At 41.0% G+C, this 23,614-nt stretch overlaps 1 protein-coding gene across 4 annotated transcripts in view; it reads left to right on the top strand.

The window, feature by feature from the left end:
- The first annotated feature begins 92 nt into the window (after positions 1-92).
- OSTF1 (osteoclast stimulating factor 1) overlaps positions 93-23,614 on the top strand; it is a 62,957-nt gene continuing 39,435 nt past the window's right edge. For all 4 annotated transcript variants that reach the window (XR_014058262.1, XR_014058264.1, XM_081505568.1 and 1 more), the window contains exon 1: positions 93-328. Coding sequence is in view for 2 of the 4 variants with exons in the window: in XM_081505568.1 (XP_081361694.1) it covers positions 295-328 (34 nt within the window). In the remaining 2 variants the exon portion in view is untranslated. The remainder of the gene's footprint in view (positions 329-23,614) is intronic.

The following is a 23,614-nucleotide window of genomic DNA, read 5'->3' on the forward strand; positions in this document are numbered from 1 at the left end:
TCCTCGTCTGCGGGGCCGCGCGCTCCGGACAGCTGGGTCGGCCACGGGGCGGGTCGGCCACGGGGCGGGTCGGGTCGGCCACGGGGCGGGGCGGGGCGGGGCGGGGCACGGCACTTCGCCGAGCCACTCTGCCTGCCTCGGCTTGTCCGGCTGCCGAGTGTAGACGCAGGTCCCTGAAGGCGCACCGCTGCAAAGCAGACAAAAAGAAACTGAAGCGCTCAGAGTGTCGGCTGGAGGCTCGTTTGGTTGACTTTTCGTGCGTGGTCTTCAGAATCAGCCGCTCCAGGAAGAGAGATGTCGAAGCCGCCACCCAAACCAGTCAAACCAGGTAAGGGAGGTGCTCGCGGGATCCCGAGCCGGCCGCGGTGCCCCGCGCTCCCTCTGCCGCTTGGCAGGGCAGGTCAGGCACGTACCCGGCTGCAAGCCTCGCTTTCGCGATCCACCCAGCAGGGTGGGAGTTGTTGCGTTCGCTCCAGGAGACAGATCGCAAGGAGATTTTCGAGGAATTTAAAAAGTTTCATTTTTAAAGAGGAGTCACCCTTGGTTTTGCAACGTTGTCATTCGCTGTGATGTGATGGCTACGTCCCATTGAAGCTTTCCTGGAAGACAGGGCCATTGATCTCCCTTAGGAAAAAAAAATGTCTTGAAATGGTTTTTTCTTTAGCCACTTCCTCTTTTTTTTTTTTTCCCCCTTCACTGTGTGTCACTGTCAAGTTGGAGTTCTTGACCGGCCAAAGCGAACGGGAAGTGCGCTGCTTATAGGGTGGGGTGGGTGAGCTAGTCTCCTTTGGGACTTTGGAGGGGAGCAGCAGATTGACCTTAAGATCTTGGGAAAAGCGTTTAGGAAACTGTAGTTGAGCTCCTGACTAGAAGAATCTAGGCTGCGGCAGGGTAATCTCATATATTACTATTCGCAAGTGTCACTTTATAGTCCTTTGCTTTACTTCCTCTGTGAGTTCGTTGAGTTAAACTGGAAAGCGTGAAATTTCCTCAAAGCAGCTCTCTTGGCGAATGTTCCTCGTTCATTTCTTCTTCGATCCCTAGAATATTTTCTGGGACACGGAGAAAGAAGAATTTTAAAGGGGCTGATGCATTTCAGTTCGATACTGTAACAACCTCATGCCTTCATTGGGTAGGTGATTACAGAAAACGTAGGAAATGGACGAGAAAGGGCTCTGACATACTCTCAGCTTTTTTTCTTCCTAATCTCAGATAACTTCAGTATATTACAGGCTAAATGTATCTGTTTACATCCAGTTTCAAAGTAACCTTGATTAGGTGGGAGTCTTTTCAGTGATTGATTTTTTTTCTTGATTTTTCTAAACTTTAGTCAAGCTGTTCAACTTTTCATCTCATCCAGTTTTCTTTCTTCACGATCATACAGTGGTAGTTTCAAGTCATTTTATTTGAAAATTCTGTACACACTCGCATATATGGCATAGTCAGTCACCCGGGCCTTGAATTTTGGTGGACCGGGTGTGACTTTGCTGGGACTTTGGCTCTGGTGTGAGCAAAGGTGGGGCATGGCTGGGATTGGGCTCTGTGTTTCTTTACAAGTGGAGTCTGATGAGGAATTTGCCTTCTAAGTGCATTTGTGGAAAATGGCAGCTTTCTAAACTCATATATAAATCAGGACCTCAAATAATCAACACAGCAGAGTTATTCTTTGATAACTGAACAAAGTACTTTATTTCAAAGAAGGTCCTGAAAAGCCATTCATGAGGTTTTTCATCTCTAGACATTCAGTGACGTCTGTGCTACAGCTGGAGGGGCACGGACGTGATGTGTTTTTGTGTAATTGCCTGGGTGTGGTTTAGGGATCACACTGTGACTGGTTGGAAATACACTCTCAGGAACCATTTTTGTTGTCTGACCCTACTGCTTTCTCCTTCTGTTCAGTAAATCAGAAAGCAAATGGTTAAAAATGACTACTATTCAGACTCCACATTGATTTGTAAATGAGATCCAAACTAAAATAAGATCACCCTAGAAATAATCTGTCAGTGTACTAATTTACAGTGAGAAATATTACTTTTAATCCAACTTGAAACTTTGTGTGGCCTGGCTTAGTTGAAAACAGAAGGGGCCTATTATAGTCCTGGCTCTCTGACAGCGTGCCAGGCGCTGATCTAAGCACTTTCCGTGTATTATCTCATTTACCTCTCACAATAACCCTGTGAGGTCAGTACCTGTATCGTTCCCATTTCACAGACGTGGAAATGAAGCTAAGTCAAGAAAGGTCAAGTTAACGTGCCCAAGATTAGCCACTGAGTGGAGAGGAGTGGGCAGAATTAGAACCCAGGTAGTTTGGCCCCAGAGTCTGAGCTCTTAACCATGATGTTACTGTGCTTTACATCAAAGCATATCATTAACTCATGCCATCGTGTGTACTTTAACTTTTTTTACCTTCCTGGTAGGCAGGAAGTGGAAAGGAAAGTGTCTTTGGTCCTCAGTCAGACTTTTCTTGTCACAAACGCACCCCTTGGCTGTAGCAACAAGGAGGGTGGTGCTGACATTTACTTACTTGTCCTACAGGCAAGATAGATGGGTGAAAATGTCTAAAGCAAACTTGGAATTGGAGGGCAGGGTGTTTTAATTCTTTGCTTCTTGGTTTGTTTACACCCCTACCTCATCCTGAAGGAGACTTGGAAAAAAAAAAAGATGCAGGAAGTGGGGTCCTATAGAGGGAGGGAAGAATAATAAGAGGGAGCTGGAGGGAAAGTTATCTTACAGACATGCATGTTGTAAGGCGCTGCAAAGTTTCTAAAGAAGGCCTGTAGATTTGGCTCTACTTCAAGCAGAGAGAGAGAACAGATCAATTACTAAGATTTGCAGTGTTCATAAAATTAAAACGTATCACTTGCTCTGAGAAGAGTTATTACAGTGGTAGTGAGATCTGAAATGAACTTCTCATGGGTGGGTTCTCTTTAAGTATTGCAGTGGACTGGACATCTCTGCAAGAAACACAAGTGGGACGTCATAATGCTGGTCTTTAGAGCTTCCTGCAGTGCAAGAGCCAGGCGAAGCAGCATGGTTCAATTTCAGAGGCAGTGTGGAAATGAGGGGAGCTAGGTGAGGGAAGACAGAGGACTTACGGGAAGATTTTAGTAGCAGTGGACATTTAGCTATAATGTGGGCTGATGTATCTGTCAGGGTGATTGGCATATACTCAGTAGGGGTACCATTTTCCAAAGGAATGTTCTTTCAGAGTCCTGGTCAGCTGCTGGCAGGAGAGCTCTGCCACTTCATTTCCTTTTTTACCTTCCTGAGGTTATACCAGAGTTTGGGTTAGTGGCCATATCCAAAATTCGTTTGCTAAACACTTCTTAATACATGCAGCTTATGTTTTAGGCCCTGTGCTAGACCCTGGGGCTCCAAGGAACAATAAAATAAGATCTTGTCCCTGAAGCTCTTGAAACTAACGGGGGAGATTTAGGTATCTCCAGATAATATCTTAGATTGTCGCCAATCTACAATTGGATGGCTGACCTTATCCATTTTGTTCAAAAAAATCTTATAGCTAAAAATGGAAGTAAAATGTTTTGTTATTGAAAAATTAGAAACTGTAGTACAGAGAACAGTAAATATATAAATGAAAGTGTAAAAATCATCCCTAGCTGTCATCTAGTGATAGCTTTAACTGATTCATTTATTCAGAGAGGAAAAAATTATACAAAACTTCAGATCATTTTAGATGAAAACCTTTCCCTCTCAAAGGTGTTATATAAGCAGCATATGTGTGACATTTTTGAAGTTTTATGATGTTTTTACTGTAAATATGAAAGAACCCAAAACATTGACATTTGCTTCTTCAAAGTCTCTTGAATTTATTTTCCTAAGACCGTGAAATATTTAGGCCACTTTACTTCCATCACCAAAATCAATAAGCCATTTAAAAGAATTGGTCAAGGTCAGACAGACAGAATCGGACACAACTGAAGCGACTTAGAAGCAGCAGCAGCAGCAGCAGCAGACAGACATCAGACTTCCGGCCACATGGGAAGGTTATCAAACCTGCTTAGAATGAGAGGAGTCTAGTCCAAATCTCATTCAACATCCTTGGGCCCATCTTTACATCTTGGGGTGACATTTTCTGATCCCCTTCATCTCATACCTCAAGTGCAGTGAAAACCATTGCCAAATTTGTCTTCACTTGCGTAATGGCCATGGGAAACAAAATACATGGGCTTGGGAAGAGGGGGGGGGGGACAGACACACCCTTTTAGTGGGCTGATTTGAACTATTAAGTCAAAATTCTCGATTCATTTGTCATTTCATTCGTACTTCAATAAAGCTGGGGAAAAAACATCATCAAACAAATTAAATGAGCTTGGGAAAATAGTTTCAGATACCAGTACAGAGAGAGATTTTTGATTCTTTTGAACAGCACCGACTCGATGGACATCGGTTTGGGTAAACTCCAGGAGCTGGTGATGGACAGGGAGGCCTCGCGTGCTGCGATTCATGGGGTCGCAAAGAGTTGGACACGACTGAGCGACTGAACTGAACTGATTGTATTTATTTAACCAAACCCATGAACCGCGCTTCAGTCATTTCTTCTGTTATAGCAAATAGTGTTACAACAGCCTTATTGCTTACACGTGTGAGTATATCCACAGGACAGAGTCCCAGCAGTGGGATTGTTGTGCCAGAGATTATGTATTAATATATTGCCACATTCACAGACATTTCCAAAATGCTCTCCCAAAGAGGTAGTTCTTATTTACTTTCCTACCCAAAATGTTTGAGCATGCCTTACACAGAAAAATTGCCACACATGTAATAGGAGATATTATCGAAGTGTGGTTAGAGGGCTAGAAATACAAGGCAAGGAGCTTGAAGACGCTGAGATGGTGTCGCTAAAGAGGGAAAATTTAAGCAGGGTCTCCAGTGCTGAGTAAGAATTTAGTAGGCAGAAAAGAGGGAAGTTGTTTGACAAGTGGAGATGAAATAACTTGACATGATGGCCTGTCCACGTTTGCTTGACTGCACAGGGCCTGAGCTTCTCTCACAGAAGCCAGGGATATTTGGTGTGGAACTGTGAACTGGAGAAATTTGTCCCAAATTAAAGAGAAAGCTTTTTGCCTAGTGTCGCAGTTTGTGAAAAACATTATTGCTCCACACAGAAAGTGAGCATTTGAATGTCCACATGTGAACCATCTGCTCCTGTGCTTATCAATTTGTCAGTGTTAACAAGAGCTATGGGTGGTTAGTTTGCAGACGTGAGTTAAAGAGGGTCACAGCTTCAGCTCACTCACACAAGTCGCTGGTGGGCCTGCTGAGGCCACCTCCTTTTTATTAATTCTTGCCAGTTCTTTCCCACTCAGTGTTTGAGTATCTGTAGAATTTTTAGAAAGTTACAAGGCAAACCCCTCAACTTACTCTTAGGGTAAGAGTTAGGGGAGAGTTCTGTATTTGTGCATTTTGATGAGCATTTTTAAACTTGTTAGCTTCCTTAGAATTTGATAAATTGCTTTGGTTTTATATTCTTGGAACCTAAGAATGTACTCATTCTCACCCCTGTCTCCACCTCCTGCCGCCCCCGTGTGAACTTGAATTTATTAGGGGAGCCAGGTCAGAGGGGGTACAAGTTGCAGATTGGGAGGAAGGGTTAGTTGGCTTGGCAGCCCTGTCAGCCAGAGGCCAAGAAGACAGGAGGCACAAGGGGCCACACCCAGTTGAGCACTGCGTCAGCAGGCAAGCAGACAGACTGTTCTTCACCGTGCAAGTGTCAGGGCCGAGGGCATGACAGTAGCTTTGAGAGGATGTGGAAGAGGCAGGTGCCTGGCTTCAGTTGCAGCTGGGTGGGCAGAACAGTGAGGAAGCCCCCACTCAGGCACTTGTGTAAGACAAGCAAGGGGTGGAGGTGGTGGCAGCAGTGACAAGCCACAGAGGGGACCACGGAGTGGTGAGAGGTTGGTGTCCCCGGAGGGGAGGTATCTGGTGATTCACTCCTAGTCTAGTGCTCCTGTTTCCCAGGGAGCCTGAAAGCAGTTTAAATTCAAATTAAGGGAGACCCTAGAAACCGACTCTAGGGTGTCTAGACCAGGTTTTCTTCTCTTGCTGGAGGGTCTGCCTCCAGCCTCTTACAGTGATCTGAAAACAGCCCTGTGAGCCTTTCTGACATCCTGACTCTCAGGGATTTTGCTGGGTTCTGGGAAATTCAGGGCTTCTATGTCAGGATTCTCTCGTCTATGAGGACAGACTTGATTCAACCCACTGGTGTGATACTTGTGTGACTTCCACTTGGAGAGTGTTCTAGGGTGGCTGTATCTTCTAGAAATGTCTTGACCCAATCCATGCTTATGGAGAGGATCCCTCTAAATTCCAGTTCTCTGAACACGGATGAGAAATGCTAGGCTGAGATAAGACCCTCCAGGTTTTTTGGCACAGTTGGCAGGTGTCTCCAGACTCCAGATTTGGAAGATTCCACAGAGTCTCATATTTCCTTTCTTGGAAATCAGACTCTTAGGACTCTCTCTAAATTGTCGTCTATGCAGGTTTACAGGTTTGGGGGCTGCTTTTGGGGCCTGTTGTTTTGATGAGTCTGTGCAAGTTTGTTGACAGTAGCCCTGTTGTTGTTCATTCGTTCAGTTGTGTCCCACTCTTTGTGACCTCGTGGACTGCATCACGCCAGGCTCTTCTGTCCTCCACTATCTGCCGGAGTTTGTTCAGATTCATGTCCATTGAGTTGGTGATGCCATCCAACCATCCCATCTTCAGTGGCACCCTTCTCCTGCTGCCCTCAATCTTTCCCAGCATCAGGGTCTTTTCTAGAGAGTCGGTTCTTCACATTAGGTGTCCAGAGTATTGGAGCTTCAGCTTCAGCATCAGTCCTTCCAATGAACATTCAGGGTTGATTTCCTTTAGGATTGACTGGGTGTATCTCCTTGCAGTCCAAGGGACTCTCAAGAGTCTTCTCCAGCTCCACAATTCAAAAGCATCAGTTCTTCGGCATTCAGTCTTTATGGTCCAGCTCTCACATCCATACATGACTACTGGAAAAACCATAGCTTTGACTATATGGGCCTTTGTCAGCAAAGTGATGTCTCTGTTTTTTAATACACTGTTTAGGTTTATCATAGCTTTTTTTTCCCAAGGAGTAAGTGTCTTTTAATTTCATGGCTGCAGTGATTTTGGAGCCCAAGAAAACAAAATCTGTCCCTGTTTCCACTATTTCCCCATCTATTTGCCATGAAGTGATGGGACCGGATGCCATGATCTTAGTTTTTTGAACATTGAGTTTTAAGCCAGCTTTTTCACTCCTTTCACCCTCATCAAGAGGCTGTTTAGTTTCTCTTCATTTTCTGCCATTAGAGTGGTATCATCTGAGTATCTGAGGTTGTTGATATTTCTTCTGGCAGTCTTGATTCTAGCTTGTGCTTCATCCAGCCCGGCATTTTGCATGATATGTACTCTGCATATAAGTTAAATAAGCAGGGTGACAATATACAGCCTTGACATCCTTCTTTCCCAATTTTTAATCAATCCGTTGTTCCATATCTGGTTCTAATGGTTGCCTCTTGACCTGCATACAGGTCAAGTAGCCCTGGGACGACCTAAACTGGAGGTATTCTTACCGGTGTTTCAGACAAGAAAACTGTCTGAGAAACATAGCAACAAACACCATTCCCTCCAAAGTTAGTTTCTGATTAGTATATCATACCCGAGATTGTTGTCAGCCTAGTTTTTCTGTTGAGGAATAAATCATTCTCTTTTATTTCTCAGAACTCAGGTTCTAAATCGAAGTCACCCAAGGAGCTGCTAATCACAACCTGGGTGTACATTAAGAAGAGCTGTTGAGTGGGAGTCAGTGCTTATGGTGACTGCCTACTTCCTCTTTCAGGGAGCCTGTCCCATCAATAGAGCTGCTTCTAGTTCTTGCCTAATGTCTTCCCACTCAGGAGGGTCCAAGTTTATACCTAAATACTGAATCTCTAAATGGTCCCTAGGACTTGACACTGACTTAGTAGGAGTTCTGTTCGCCACAATGGGTTCCTGCTCATTTCCTGATTCTCAGTTGGCACTGGATCTCTCTGATGTTTTGAAATCTAACCAGGCACTCTCTTGTTGACTGGTACTGGGATGTATGCTGCTTGGTCTACCCTGAACCCTTGTCTTTAGCTTGCTTGCACACATGTTCCCTGTTATATGGCCGTTTGGCTAACACACTGAGCCTTTCCAACATGCTGTGACCTTAAGATTGGCATAGGTCTATTTCTGATCTTAGATGGATTTCCCATTGGGTGTCCATCCTTCTTCAGACCTAACCTTTGGTAGACCTGAGTGCCATAGTCAGTTGTTGTTGGAGTTCTGATTTGTGGACCAAGACCACATGCCCAGAGAGCCTTACAACAATATCCTGCCCAGGAGCATCCCGGTTTTCGTCACTGACATCACCTAGCACTTGGCTTCCTCTTTTCTCAGTTCCATGGGCCTCTTGAGAATAAACTCACTGCTTCACATCTGATGAGCAGATTTACCTGCGGTGTTAAACAAATCATTGATTTATCAGAATCGTCTTCCCCAATGTGCTTACATTAAAAAATAAGCTAAAAACAAGATTCCTGAGAGAGAAATTCCTTTTTCAGATGAACTAGTTGTTACTGACAGGAATTTAGGCATAAAGATGGGCTAATTGGGGTATTCTAAGACCAAGCTCTGATTTGGAGGGGAGAGAGGCAGAATATAGTAATGGGAAATGAACATTAGCTTTGGAGTGAAATTCTGATCTGAATTTTTTTTTTTTAATTAACTTATTAGGCCACTTTGATAAGTCAGTCCATAGACTACTCTGGACCTCAGTTTTTCGTTGGATTCTAAATCTGATTCTGAATCTCTATTGCCTTAGACTGACTTTTCAGATAACTCCTCAGATTTCTACATAATTTCATCCTGTGCTTTTTATAGATCCCTGGGACATTTTTGATAGTCCCTTACCCATCTCCCTGCTACTCCCAATGATCAGTACCATGGTAATGAAAACATGGAGGAATTAAATACTTTTTAAGGCAGTTCATAAATTCAGATTTCTATGAGAGAGAGAGGATGGGAAGTGGGCTAGGATGGGGACATAATATATTCTTAATTAGGTCTGGTGTGATTTCACTTAGGTCTCTGGCTACACGGGACGGTGGAGTTTTTTTTTTTCTTGCACCTGCCTGGAAGGCAGCATTGGGGTGACTCTGCAGAAATGTGTCTGGGGTCTGCATGCATGGATGCCAATAAGAACTTTGCAAAATGTGGCCATTGTTGTTGCAAGAAGGGAGAACACTTCCAGGGCCCAAGAGTGAGCTCTTGTCTACACTCAGAAATTAACTGTCCAAGGAGATGCATATGCTGACAAAGCAAGAGACTTTATAGGGAAGGGCTGCCCAGGCAGAGAGCACCAGAAGGGAACCCAGGAGAACTTCTCTGCCACGTGGCCTGCAGTCTCTGGTTTTATGGTAATGAGGTTAGTTTCCTGTTTGTCTCTGGCCAGGCATTCTAACTCAGGGTCTTTCCTAATGGCGCGTGCATCTCTCAGCCAAGATGGCTTCCAGCGAGAAGGATTCTAGGAGTTTGGTAGGACGTCTGGACTGGTGTCTTCTCTCTCCTTTTAACCTTTCCTAAATTATTCTAGTTGGTGATATCTTGTTACTTCTGCATTCCTTAACTAGGACCTCCTGTTGTAGTATAACTCATGCAAGTGGTTACTCGATGCCTGGCTGGAGGGTGGTTTCAGTTAGTGGTTCCCCTGACAATCCCCCCCGAGAGACTTATACTCAATATACTTCCTGAGAGTTGAGGTAGAGATCTCTTCTGTAAATACTTCCTGTTGAGAGTGGAAATAGTCCTGCCTAGTAGAGTAGAAGTCTCTCACCACCTGGCTTAAATCGAGGTCTTCACCCCAAACCAGCATTCTCCCTCATAGTAACATGAGTTTAGCCTGAAACTGTTGGACCCCATCAGAGATAAACCTTGTAAGCAGTTGACAGAAACAAGAGCCAAACAGGAGGCCTAACAGGATGCTCATCACTGGGCCCTGAAAAGGAAGGCAAAATTTGGGGTAGGGGCTGCCGGGTGTGTGGGTTTTTTTAAAATTGGTTGGTAGTGAGGTAACAGCACAGTGCTCCAGGAATCTAGCACTCAGCCTGAAGTTACTGTTCCCCACCTGCATGGGGCGGGGGGTTGGGGGGTGGGGTGTCTTAGTTCCTGCAGAAGAACACAAAAGTATTGTTATGCATAGTCCTTGAGGAGAAACGAGGACCTTGCTGGAGGCTGCACCGCTGCTTAACTGCTCCTCCCCTGTTTCTGGAACCCTTCCCTTCCCTGGTTAGCAACTGTTTGAATCTTCCTTTTAGAACTCAGGGAAGGTCACAGAGGCTGAATGAAGCCTGTATCCTACAAACAAGAATCGGGGGACACAGAAAGGATTTGTACTCTGGAGCCCCACAGAGCCCTGCTCAATTTCAATTCAGGGAACTGGATGACAATTGCTCTGGCTGCTCCCTGCTAAAATTGGGTACAGTCCCTCAGTTTGGAGAACAGGCACTGAATTGGACATATTTCTGAGTTCCAGGTCTTGGATCTGAACCTTGTATGATTAAAATCTCAATCCCTTGGCACTCCATTTTGGTGTAAAAGACCCAGTTAGAAGTAGTTGGAGGAGTGACGACTAGAATTTTAGTAGACAAAATAAATCTCATTCCCTGAGGAATTTGGGAGTGTAAGCCTGAAAGCCGGTCTGTGTACCTTGGGGAGACTTGTATGTAGCCAGATAGCCAATTGTTTACTTTTATCTAAGTAGATTTTAACTTCAGATGTGTTTTTAACATCTATATAACAGGAGCTATTGGTCACTACATGTCTCATTTTCCTGTTAATATCTAATCTAATGCAATTTCATTTTCTAAAACTTTGTTAGTTACAAGAGGATACCTTGAAACCATGATGCTGCATGTACCAGTATTAGCAGACAGTGTTTTGAGAATGCCTGGTAGCATCTCGAATTTGACACAGCTCAGAAGACTCAAATTCTTAGCAATACAAGGACATGTCTGAAATCACATCCATAATGTCACCTAGTATTCCCTTGAATACTTGAACCACTGCTATTCCATTTTGACTTTCAGTTACATTTCTCTCCTTAATGGCCAAAGCAGATGTCACTGTTAATGATTTTAGTGCTTTTCTAGATATGAGAAGATGCAAGAATTGGGGTGCATAAAGTCTTATCCTGAAAATATCTATCTGCAGGCCTGTTCTTCTGGTTTTTCCCAGCGCACGGTGTGTCTCAATTCTGATCTCCACCCTGAACTCCTTTCAGGGTGTGTTGAAGGTCAGTGGCTGCAGTGGCCATTGACCTAGTCCTTGCAGAGGCATATGGCAAGTGCCAATTTGGCCCATTTAAGGTCATAAATTTGACTATGGTTTGGGGGCATTTCATGACCATTTTGTCCCTTGGTGCTTGGAATGCTCATTCCTGGGTCTGGCAGAGATTTCACTGGCAGGCCACTCTATCTGCTGTTACTAGTCTAGGCCTTACTCAACAGTAGCCAAAAGTGTCTGGACCACCTGTCTTAATAGTCTTTTATGGTCCTGGAAAATATTCCCTGTTGTTGCTTCTTCCCATATCTAAAGTTACACTATTACCGTTGTTGATCTTGGTATGGTATGGAACTTCATTTTATCAGAGCCAGAGTCACACATTTGGTAATGCAGAGAACAACAATTTAGCTAGCAGTATTGGTAAAGTCCTAAGGAAGAAGTTAAGTCAAGAACTTCCATTAGGTGTGACTCATTATATCCCAGATTGTCTTAATCTGTTCTGTACCAATCCTTATCTTTAAGGGAAATTATATATTGGCACTGTCCATAAGGCACCTAGCCCAGTTTTTTAGTATTACTGTGCAGGTTATCTCTGCTGCTGCTGCTAAGTCACTTCAGCCGTGTCCGACCCTGTGTGACCCCATAGATAGCAGCCCACCAGGCTCCTCTGTCCCTGAGATTCTCCAGGCAAGAACACCGGAGTGGGTTGCCATTTCTTTCTCCAATGCATGAGAGTGAAAAGTGAAAGTGAAGTTGCTCAGTCATGTCCGACACTTCGTGACCCCATGGACTGTAGCCCACCAGGCTCCTCCGTCCATGGGATTTTCCAGGAGTACTGCAGTGGGGTGCCATTTCCTTCTCCAGGTTATCTCTAGTATGGTTTAATTGTCCCCAGCATGAGGGGAGCCTTTATGTTTAAATGACCATACCCTGGTGTTAACCTCCTGGTTGCAGGCCATGGAGCACCTGATCTTCATCTAAAGATAGGTTATTCAGTTAAGTTTCAGAAACAAACTTAGAGTGCCATTCTCATAATTCTGTTAAACTTTACAACAATATAACATAACAGCAAGGAACTAAGAAGTGAGTCTCAGGGAATACAGACCTCAGTAAATAGAGTTACATTTTGATATCCACTGAAACATCTCTTTTTCTCAAAATTACCCTCATTTTTACAAATGTAGTCTGCTGCTTAGTTGCTCAGTCATGTCTGACTCTGCAATCCCATGGACTGTAGCTCACCCAGGCTCTTCTGTCCGTGGGATTTTTCAGGGAAGCATCCTGGAGTGGGCTGCCATTTCCTCCTCTAATATAGTCAAATCAAGGTTAATTTTCTCACAAATTAAGTCTGATCAATTGATAAAAGGCATCTCTGAGCCAGGAAAGCCAAGCCAATGACTTGTCACAGATTTCAGCTTAGGTAAATTCTTCCTTTTTGAGGTCTACAAAGTGCCTTCAGACTCCTGCACCTGTTAGGAGGTGGCTGTTCTATTTTATCTGATAAAGCTGCTGGCAGCCTAAGAGTTTCCAATCCATGGAGGGGTCAGGTAGAGATAAAAGAAAAATATTTCAATTCCGCTTACAGAGGTGTAATTATCAACTTGCTGGTAAGTCATAATTAGTTTGAGGGGAAGGGTTTCTTTATATCTGGAAAACACAGATTAAAAGTTAGTAATGTTTCGGATAGAAAAATAAGCATTATAACTGTATTCACCAATTCACTCAGTAACTAATCCTCTTGTTAAACTTTTGATGAAGTCATCAAGTTTCCTTCAGATTCTTCCTTACCCAGTTCCTCAGTATAATTTGAGATTTAGCAGAGTACAACTGTCTATAAATGACAGAAAGACTTAAATAGTCATGATTAAATATCCGAACATAATGTGGTTGATAAGAAATTTGCTGTGACATGCAACATTTTAAAATAACTAGAATAGAGCATACTAAATTTTTAGAAATTCCATGTAATTTCTAGAATAACCCCAGTTTTAGTCACTCAGTCATGTCTAACTCTTTGTGACCCCTTGAACTGTAGCCTGCCAGGCTCTTCTGTCCATGGGATTTTCCAATCAAGAATACTGGAGAGGGTTGCCATTTCTTTCTCCAGGGGATCTTCCTGACCCAGAGGTTGAACCTGGATTCGATTGCAGGCATATTCTTTACCATCTGAGCCACCAGGAAAGCCTAGAACAGACTGTGCTGTATTAATAATGTACTACTAATAATGTACTAATCCATACTGTATTAATAATATCCGTACATAATGGATATATATATTTTAAAATGTTATCACTCGTGTAATAATAATGCTCACCAAATAATTTAATGTACTAATTAAATATTTCTCTCTGAGATGCATTATGGCCTTCTAAAACATCTCAAAGTTAGCTGGAGGTCAAAAGAACTACAATTAAAATTTGATACTTTGGAAGTTTTTCAGAAAAATATCAAGATTCTGAAGTTTGTCAGAAAAATATCAATCCTATCTACTCAGTCGGATAGGATCATGGGTCGCTGTGAGACAGTAGTTGTTCACTTAGCCAAAGTAACAATACAGTCCACGGGATCACAAAAAGTCAGACACGACTGAGCAACTTCACAAAAAAAAAAACCCCAAAAAAGTAACAATGAAATATTTCAAAGGCAAATACAGAACAGATCACTTAAAAGGTAAAGAAACTTAAAATCTGTTATCAAAGGCAATCCAGTATTTTAAGAAAACTTGTCCTCTTATCAGAGAGAGAAGCTTAAGTTTTAGACCAGCTTAGTTTTAAGATATACTTACTCAATTAAATTTGTTCTAAACTTAGCCAGTCCTGACTGTACAAAACTCTTTTCTCAGGGTCCACTTCGCACAAACCTCTCCTCACTTTCTGTGTCCATTACTTTTTCTTTTTCATCCAGAAATCATTAGTCCTCAGGCAGACTTCTTTTCTTTTTCCTAATAAAATGCAATTCTATTCCTCACATACCCTCTTTACTGAAAACATATATCCTACTTCCTACTGTATACTGAAATGCTTCCTTTATTATTTCTATTAACCCTAATTACATGTTTGAATTAGAGTCCTCAACTCTTGAAAATCTTAATTTCTAATGAAAACTAAGAATGAAGCAATTATGAACTGTCTTACTTTAGCATTCTGTAGATTGGTGAACATAAATGCCTGTGATAATTTTAAAAACATTTGCTTTTTTATAGAGAACATCTCAGGGTAGCTCCAAGCACATTCATAAATAGTCTTAAATATCTTTAGTTTCTCTATTCAGTAATTGACATCTCAGTATCTCATTTTACTTGGGAATGACCGAGCTATTCAACAGATTTCCATCATTTAAAGCTTAATTTAACACAGCTATAAAATTTCACATTACCAAATATCTGAAGAGATCATGCTCAAGTAGACATTCCTAAAACATAATTATTCTTTAAAAGTTCATCCAAAAGCATTTAAGACACTTATAAAAATTTCATCATGCCAAATTATTTTTCTTGCTGACAAATTTGCAACAGATATAATAAGGTCTTATTTGACTTCTGTTAAACCGAGGCACAATAAAGATATTATGTTTAATGTTGGTGACTCTAAAGACATGTCTGTGTTAATTAGATCAACAAGCTTAAACATTAATACTAAGTATTAATGTAAAACTGAATATTTCCCAGTTCACATGAACTAAAATTAATTCTGGCCAGTTACCTTGTGTTTTTTTGTTTTTTTTTGAGAATTTATATAAGCATTTAATTTCCTTTAATCTAATTAAGTAGTGCTCACTTACAAATTAATTTTGATAATACCATCCAAAGGTAAAAACAAGGATAATGCACACATAAATGTATAGACAGGCACAACCAGAGATCTCATAGCCTCATTTTCTAAACTTAGTTATGAATCAGGTATTACAATATAAAACTCATTAGCTTATAAATAACAGTTGGAATAGGTAAAGTTTAAAAGGCTTCTTATCCATTCCCCCCCTTCCCCCACCCCAGTCTCAGTAATTAGATATGGTCTAGTAAGTGAGCCTGAGAGCTCTGATCAGGCACACAGAGAAAAGCAAGTTCTCCTGTGCTCAGTCATGTTCAACTCTTTGTGACCCCATGGACTGTAGCCCGCCAGGCTCCTCTGTCCGTGGCATTTTTCAGGCAAGAAATAGTGGAGTAGGTTGCTGTTTCCTACTCTATGGAATCTTCCTGCCCCAGGAGTTGAACCCTTGTCTCTTGTGTCTCCTGCATTGGTAGGCTGATTCTTTATCAGAAAGGAGGGTTTTCACTGCTTTTCTCTAAAAGTTGATTGATAGTCCTCCTCTAAGAGAGTGATTCTCAGCCCACCCTTTACTCTGTCAGTTATGTAGATCTGACACAAGAAACCAGTTTTCTCAAGAAAATGACGTTTACATACTTACAGGGCTTCTGATAAAATGGCAATGTTAACAACATAGACTTGTACTAATGGGAATAAGTTTTATTTAGACTTGTATTAATCGGAATAAGTTTTATTGCTGTAACTTTAGACTCAAATACAAAAAATTTGGTTCACAGTTGAAAATTATTATAGTGCTCTTGAGTTAATTTTTCGCTAAATGTCTTTATAGATAAGGGACTGCAATTTGTTAGGACAGATGACAAGAAGGCAGAGCACTTCTGCATCTGGATGGTGGGTACTGAAGGAGAACACATTCCTAGTAATTATTATGGAAGCCTGCAGTTTGGGTGACCACTGAATATTGGTGGAAAGCCAAGCCCTAGAGAGTGCAGAGTTTCCTCTCTTCCGTCCCTGTGGGCAGAGCAGTTATTTTCACTGTCTGCCCTTCCACATTATCAACAGCAGATAGTTCTGCAAGCTCAAGGGAGGGTACCAGAGGTTTTCCTAGAAGTTTAAGAACAAATTCCAAATTCCCTGTGACCCCATGTTTCTGAAAAAGAGAAATGATCTTCTGGGCATCCATTAATGAAAAATAGTTAAGAAAAAAAATCCATAAGCAACTTGCCTTGGGTCTTAGAGTGCTGTGGTTAGTCCCTGAAAGTAAGTATGTAACCCTCAGGAATTTTATCACAGTTCCATCCAAGGCCTCGAGTAGAAGGAAGATTTTCCTAAGAATGGTCCTGTAATTATCCTGTTTTAATTATAACTCCAGAAACCTACAGCTGTTTGTGTTTGCCTCTGTCTATCCTTTGAGGAAATCCTCAGGACTTCATTCTCACTCCCTTGTCCTCCCAACAGCTAATCTGGTTTGAAAAAATACCTGAACGTTTGTTTGGGTTAAGATTCTCCCCTGACCTTTTCCAGGAGTCATTTGGACTCTTTGGGTCTTTCCAGACCTTCCAGTTGTAGCCCCCCCTTTCCATAAACAGTGTTGACTTTCAGAACCAGGTTGAGTTGGGTGGAGAAACTCATAACTGAGCACTTCCCTTTTCTAGGGCTGAGTCTTCAGCAATGCCAGGTCTGGCCCTGGGATGGCCAATGGGTGTAGCTTCCAATGGAGGTGTTATGGGGCCAACTTTTCTGGGGCCACAAGGCAAGGTTCACCACTTTCACGCCAGGAATGTGACCCTTGGTAGCACTTCACAAACCTTTTGAAGGAGCACTGGTATATGACTTGAGAAGGAATGCAATTAGGGGAACAGTTTCCAGTTTAAAGGCTGTTGTCTTAGTGAGTTGATGATCTTGGAATAGCTTAGACATCTTGTTGGTTTCCTACAGATGACCTCTCTGAACTCACTTTCCTGTTTTTGGTTCTGTTATAATTTTGGATAGAAACTTGTTTAGAGTCTCTCATATGTGCTGTAGAAGAAAATTTGAATTATTTTTTTCTGAACTGAGAGAGACTCAGTTTCAAAGTTTTTGCTTACTCTTTGCTTCCACTTATTACGTTTTCCTGTTGTGTTTGATAATATTTTTCACTCATCCAGAATGTATTATACAAGAGTTCTAGGATTAACTAGAAATAGTAAAAGGCTCTCACTACAGATTTGACCCCTATGTGTCTATTGGGTAAGTAGGAAGTGAGTCCTTTAACTCTGTTCTATGTCTCTAGAGATTCTCTAATCATTTTCTTAAATACAAGATATATCTTTGTCCCTATATTGGGATGTAAAGGGGTTCTGCTTTAAATAAAGGAAATATTTTTATCATCATGTTATTTTGCCAGCTTTTGTCTTTATAGAGGACTAAGACCATTTGTTTTGTTATTGTTGCAGTTTTATTTCCTATGTGCAATTGTAATTTCCCAAGGAATTAGTCATTCATGAGGTCTGTAAACTTGTCCATATATTATTTGCTCAAATTTTTAAAAAATTTCTTGAAAAAATAGGATACTTTCCAAGGCCATTTTTAATATATTCTGAAAGTATTTTATTTTTGTAAGGAGTACCAGATATCTAAATCTGAAAAATTCCCATTTGATCTCTAAACACTGGTTATATACATTCATATATAAATGTAATGATAAGTATTTCTGAAAAATTTTTTGTTTTTGGAGTGTGTGTTTCCCGGGTCTTGATATGCAAAATGTTTCTTGTTATGGGTCTCAGAAAAATTTGAGAACTCTCTAGCCCGTGTGCACTCATGCCGCCAGCCTAATCTCTTATCATTTCTCCTGACAGGCTTCAGGCCTGTTGATCTTCAAGACATTCCTCGGCTACCTTTCACCCTTTGTAGTCTCCAGCCCCTCTGTCTATGTTCTGCTCTGTATTCTAGTCTGCCCTACACTGCCACCTGCCCCTCTTTGCAACTCCTATTATTTTTCCAAAAACAAAGTAGGTGCCATCTCCCATACGACCAGCACTGACCTAAGAATCTACTCACTGTCTGTGTTACTTCCATGATCCCTGTATTCTCACTTTTGTGAGCATACTTGGCGTTACAGTTGCTTGTCTTTCCACCCATAATTTTTTTTTTTTGGTAGTGAGGTCAGAGTCCAAGAGGACAAAAGAGAACTCATATTAATAAATACTCTGCTGATAAGTGCATATAAATTTTTGGTTGTCCTTCAATAGGACATTAAACTAGACCACCTTTTCCTGGTTATATATGGGATTTATATTCTTTTAGACAAGAAAATAGAGAAGAAAATAAACATGACTTATAGTTCCATCACCCAGAGATGAGTGTTAACATTGTAGTGTTGTTTCCTTCCAGTTTTTCTGCTATGCATATCTTTATTTTACATAGCTGATTGTATATATAATATTACCACCCATGACGTTATGTTTATGTATCTGTAAAATGTAAGCATATCTTCCAAAAGCTTATTTATAAAGGTCATAATAAATCCTTTTTTTATTAATTACTGTGATAACCTGTATTCCAATGTATGTATACATTTATATGTTCATGCATTTATATTTTTTTTCTATAATTCTGTATTGATTGCCATTATAGACTGTGTTTATGTTCCCCCCAAATTCATGTACTGAAGCCTTAAACCCAGTGTGATAGGGATGGGGCCTTGAGGGAAGTAATTAGGGTTAGATTAGGTCGTGAGGTTGGGACCCACCTGGTGAGATTTGTGGTTTTTTAAAAGGAGTGAGAGAGTCATCTCTGTGTGTGCATACCAAGGAAGGCCCATGTGAGCACGCGGTGAGAAAGTAGCTATCTGCAAGCCAGGAAGAGCCCTCTCACCAGAAACCAAATTTGCCAGCACCTTGATCCTGGACTTCCCAGCCTCTATTTAAAACTGTGAGAAGTAAATGTCCGTTGTTCAGGTGTCCAGTTCATGGTATTTTGTTGAGGCAGCCAGAGCTGACTGAGGACACTGGCTATAGGTTTCAAAAGGAGGTTTAAAACTCAGTGAGATTTAAAACTCTCACTGAATTCTTTAATAGCCACTAAAGAATATAATATTCTTCCCTGGTGGCTCAGATGGTAAAGAATCCACCTGCAATGCAAGAGACCTGGGTTCGATCCCTGGGTTGGGAAGATCCTCTGGAGGAAGGCATGGCAACCAACTCCAGTATTCTTGCCTGGAGAATCCCATGGACAGAGTGGCCTGGTGGGCTACAGTCCGTGGGGTTGCAAAGAGTTGGACATGACTGAGCAACTAAACATAGCACACACAAGGTATATAATATTAGATGTTATGCTTTGTTTGCTTAACAAAAGCATTTCAGCTTCTCTGTGGGGTTATTATAAATGATAAACTAATATACAGGATATACAGGGTATATATATAATATAAAGGATGTATATATAATATATAGGGTTTTGATAAGGCTGTCTTGCCAGTGAAGATAAAAACACAAGGAATAAAGTAAAAGTTTACAGTAATTAATAAAAGCTAACATGGGTACATACAATGTCTCAGGAACTGCACATAGTACTTTACATATATAAATTTGTTTAAATCCATTTAATCCCAGTGTGCCAGCAATAAAAGCTCAGATCTTTCTGAGCCATGTCCATAGTGTTCAGAGCGTGAACCCTGAGCCAGACAGCCTGGGTTTAAACCTCATTTCTGGCACTTCCTAGCTGTGTGGACTTGGACTCCTTACCCACTCTAACGTGTTTCCTCAGCTGTAAAATAGTGTGAATAAGGTATTTATGTTTCAGGATTGTTTTGATGATTAAAAGTTGCTACAAGTCAGCCCTTTGCATGGTATCTGGTCTGTGTTAAGTGTCCCATAAATGTGAGCTTTGATCGGTCATTCCCTTTTGGATTAGAGATATCAGTGTTAGGAAATTTTGTCAGTCTCGGATGTATGAATTCATTTGCCCAACCAGTCATTTTCCACAGGACAAGGCTGAGCCCCCGGCTGCTTGCAGGGCAGTGAGAGGCAGACCTACTGCCTCCTCAGGCTGTGACACGTGCTCCTTTGGTCTGACCTGTCCTTCACCGGATAAGGGAGCAGACTTTTTCTGTAAAGGTACAGATTGTAAATATTTTAGGCATCGTGAGCTGCAGATGGTCTCTATTATAACCACTTGACCCTGCCATGGTAGTGGGAAAGCAGCCGTGGATGACATATAAATACTGACTCTGTTCCAGAAGAACTTTATTAATGAACATTATAGTTTGAATTTCAGGTAATTTTCACATGCCATGAGATGACATTCCCTCCCAGCCAATTTAAAATACAAAGCCATTCTTGGGACTTCCCCAGTGGCTCAAATTGTAAAATGTAAAGCCATTCTTAATTCTTAGCTCACAGGTTGAACAAAAACAGGCACTGCTATCACGAGTTGGTAGCATGACTTACCTTGTTCCTTTGCAGAAGGTGCTGTGGTCAGTGGAGCCTTTTTACTTTAAATTCCAAGAACTGAAATCAAGAATTTTTCTCCATTCTTCCCCGAGATCTCCCCAAGCTGACTTTGGAAGCAAGGTGTCTTGAGATGAAGAGTTTTACGGACCATTGCTTTTTTCCCTCTAATTTTTAACCCATCAAAACATATTGGCAGTGAACTTGTCATTTGAAAAGTCCTGCTCTTAGGAACTTTTATGTTATACTGAGGAGAAGAAATAAAAACAACCGGCAGATATGAAAATAACGAAGTTTGCTGAAAGGCACTGAAAAGTATAGGCAAAGGAAGAAGTGGGTAAGAAAGGCACACTGTTAATAAACAGAACCCTCTTGTCAGAAAACACACTGGCTACTGTTTTTAATGAGTCTGCCATTCCTGCAGCTGAAATCAAGACACATTTCAAATTCTTTAGTTTTTTTTTTTTTTTTTGGATTACATAAGAGGGCAGCAGGAAAGAGATGGTGCTGGAGTAAGGAGAGATGAAAGCATTACGTTCATAGTCTTTTCTGCTAGTTATAACCTTTAAAGGTACATGTAAATAGAGTTCGTTGGATTTGATTTAACTCATCCAAGAATGTAAGTATGAAGGGAGAAGCCTATTGCTGTACTCACCTAGTGATTTTCTTTGCAAGAGAAACGTTTTATTTTCAAGAGCAGTGGACTTTTGTGGACTGACAAGAATAGGGATCTTCACCCAGAAGCCTATTGTGAGCTGACCGTCCTATTTATGGGCGTTGGAGCTCACAAAGCCCACGGGAGCCCCGTGTTGACCTAACAGAACACAGCTGTTTCCTTTCACCCCAGCAATGGAAGTGACGGCCTTGACTCTTGGATACTATCACATAGGCTCCTTCTGTTTTGTTTTCGAACAGAAAACATCCTGTTTCATCATGCTTGTTGAATAGAATAATTTAAACATGGCTCATGGAAATAATAGTAATACTTTTACTTATCCTGAGACATTTTTTTTTCATACCCACACGATATAAAGTAAGAAGAGTAATACACTCTTTTTGTGCTTAGTTACTCGGTCGTGCCTGACTCTTTGCAGTCCTTTGGACTATAGCCCGCCAGGCTCCTCTGTCCATAGGAGTTTTCAGGGAAGAGTACTGGAGTCGGTTGCCATTTCCTTCTCCAGGAGATCTTCCCGATCCAGGGACAAACCCGGATCTCCTGTGTCTCCTCCATTGCAAGCAGATTCTTTACCTGGTGAGCCATTGGGGAAGCCCAATACTCCCTGTATTCGCTTAGATAAATGTGAGGAATATATGTATAAAATAAGTTCTTATTTTTCTGTAATTTTCCCTTTTTAAAGTAATTTTCTTCCTATTTCTTTTCGATTGGTTATAATTATTTAAAATAGTTAGAATATCTGCTTTGGGGGTGATGAGAGAATATTATATTTTATATGTTAGCTGAATTTTGAGATTCATAAAATAAAAGCATATTACCCATTCCTTAGAGTCCTGTAGCAAATCTCTAACTTGATCAGATAGTCTGGAGTAGTGGTTTTCACACTTTTTTTTTTGACCTTGACCTCCAGTAAGAGATGTATCTTTTACTTAGTGACCTGGTACATTCAGAAATGCACGTGCATAGACACACACAGATACACTTGAGCATAGGGATACACAGCAATTTACTTTCGCCTCAAGTTTCTTCCAGATCTGCCATTCAGCTTTGGATGACTGACCAAATGGTGAAATGCATACTTCAGTGTCATTTTTGGCATACCAAGACTTGCATTTTATCAAGGATTGTAGATTGCCTAGGTATTCCTCATACCACACTGCTGCTAAGTCGCTTCAGTCGTGTCCGTCTCTGTGCGACCCCATAGACGGCAGCCCACCAGGCTCCGCCGTCCCTGCGATTCTCTAGGCAAGAACACTGGAGTGGGTTGCCATTTCCTTCTCCAATTCCAGTGATATAAATAAGGCATGTCATTTGGATTTATTGCTTTCTTAATGTTTACTTTGAAAGACAGGTATATACTCTGATTTAGTTCTAATATCCTCTTTGTACTTTATATATGAAAATTCTCTTAGTCAACTGAAAGTATAAGTGTACGTTTTTATTGGAGAATAAAATATTGTGGTAATTAATGATGATTGTGAGGCTATGGATTTTAAATGTCCAAATGTTATTGTATAAATAGTTAAGATCATAGATGTGAATTGACATTGTTGAGAGAATATGATCCCTAATAATTTGGGGAAAACCATTGTCTCTTTGTGGGATTGTTTTCAGTGAAATTGCATCACCAGCATTAAGCAAATCTTTAAGCCCAGGAGATGAAGAGGAGGTACGTCTTGACCCCAGTCAGTTTCTCTTAGGGAGGAAGGACCTTACAAACTTTGTGGCAGAATCATCACAGACAAAAGCTACGCTGGCAGAACTAGCACCATAATATCTTGATTTTACACAGACCTCATTTTATAGAGAATGTTTATTTAGTTTTGCAGAAGCTTCATTCAGGCTACAGTTAGCAATGCTGAGGAATTATAGTTCCTGCCCTTTTATATCAAGCTTTAAAAATGGGTCTACTAGAATTTTTAAAACTAAAACTGTAATCATAAGTAATTTTTGAATAAAATTTCAGATTTATATTTGTTTCCCAGCAGTTCATTCTGTAAAGGCAACGTTTAACTTTGGTAAATGTTGATTTTAGTACTTGACCATTTGACATTATGTCAAAATGTGTATTTGGTAAATTTCTAAAATAAACACTCATGTCTCTACTCATCTGTCCAGTCCCAGTGAAACAAAAGTTTCACAAAATCATAATTGATTCCATTATGTACAGTGTACTCTGGTCTTTTCTGTTTTATTTAGTATTTTTAAAAACCACTAAGTTTTACCACCTACTAATGTGTCACGATCTATAGTTTTAAAATGTTGAGACTCAGTGTACTCTGGAGATAGTAACACCATCTGGGAGGGGTCATTTTTGTATGCAATATTAGGATGATTTTCTTCCTCAGAATGCCTTTAGGATCTCAAAGACATGTTAAGACTTGTAAAAAAAAAAAGAGTTAATGCTACTGCCAAGTAATTTTCTGTAG

The sequence above is a fragment of the Giraffa tippelskirchi genome, chromosome 1, assembly GCF_054371585.1.
Source record: "Giraffa tippelskirchi isolate mGirTip1 chromosome 1, T2T-mGirTip1v1.2.pri, whole genome shotgun sequence".
NCBI lineage: Eukaryota > Metazoa > Chordata > Mammalia > Artiodactyla > Giraffidae > Giraffa > Giraffa tippelskirchi.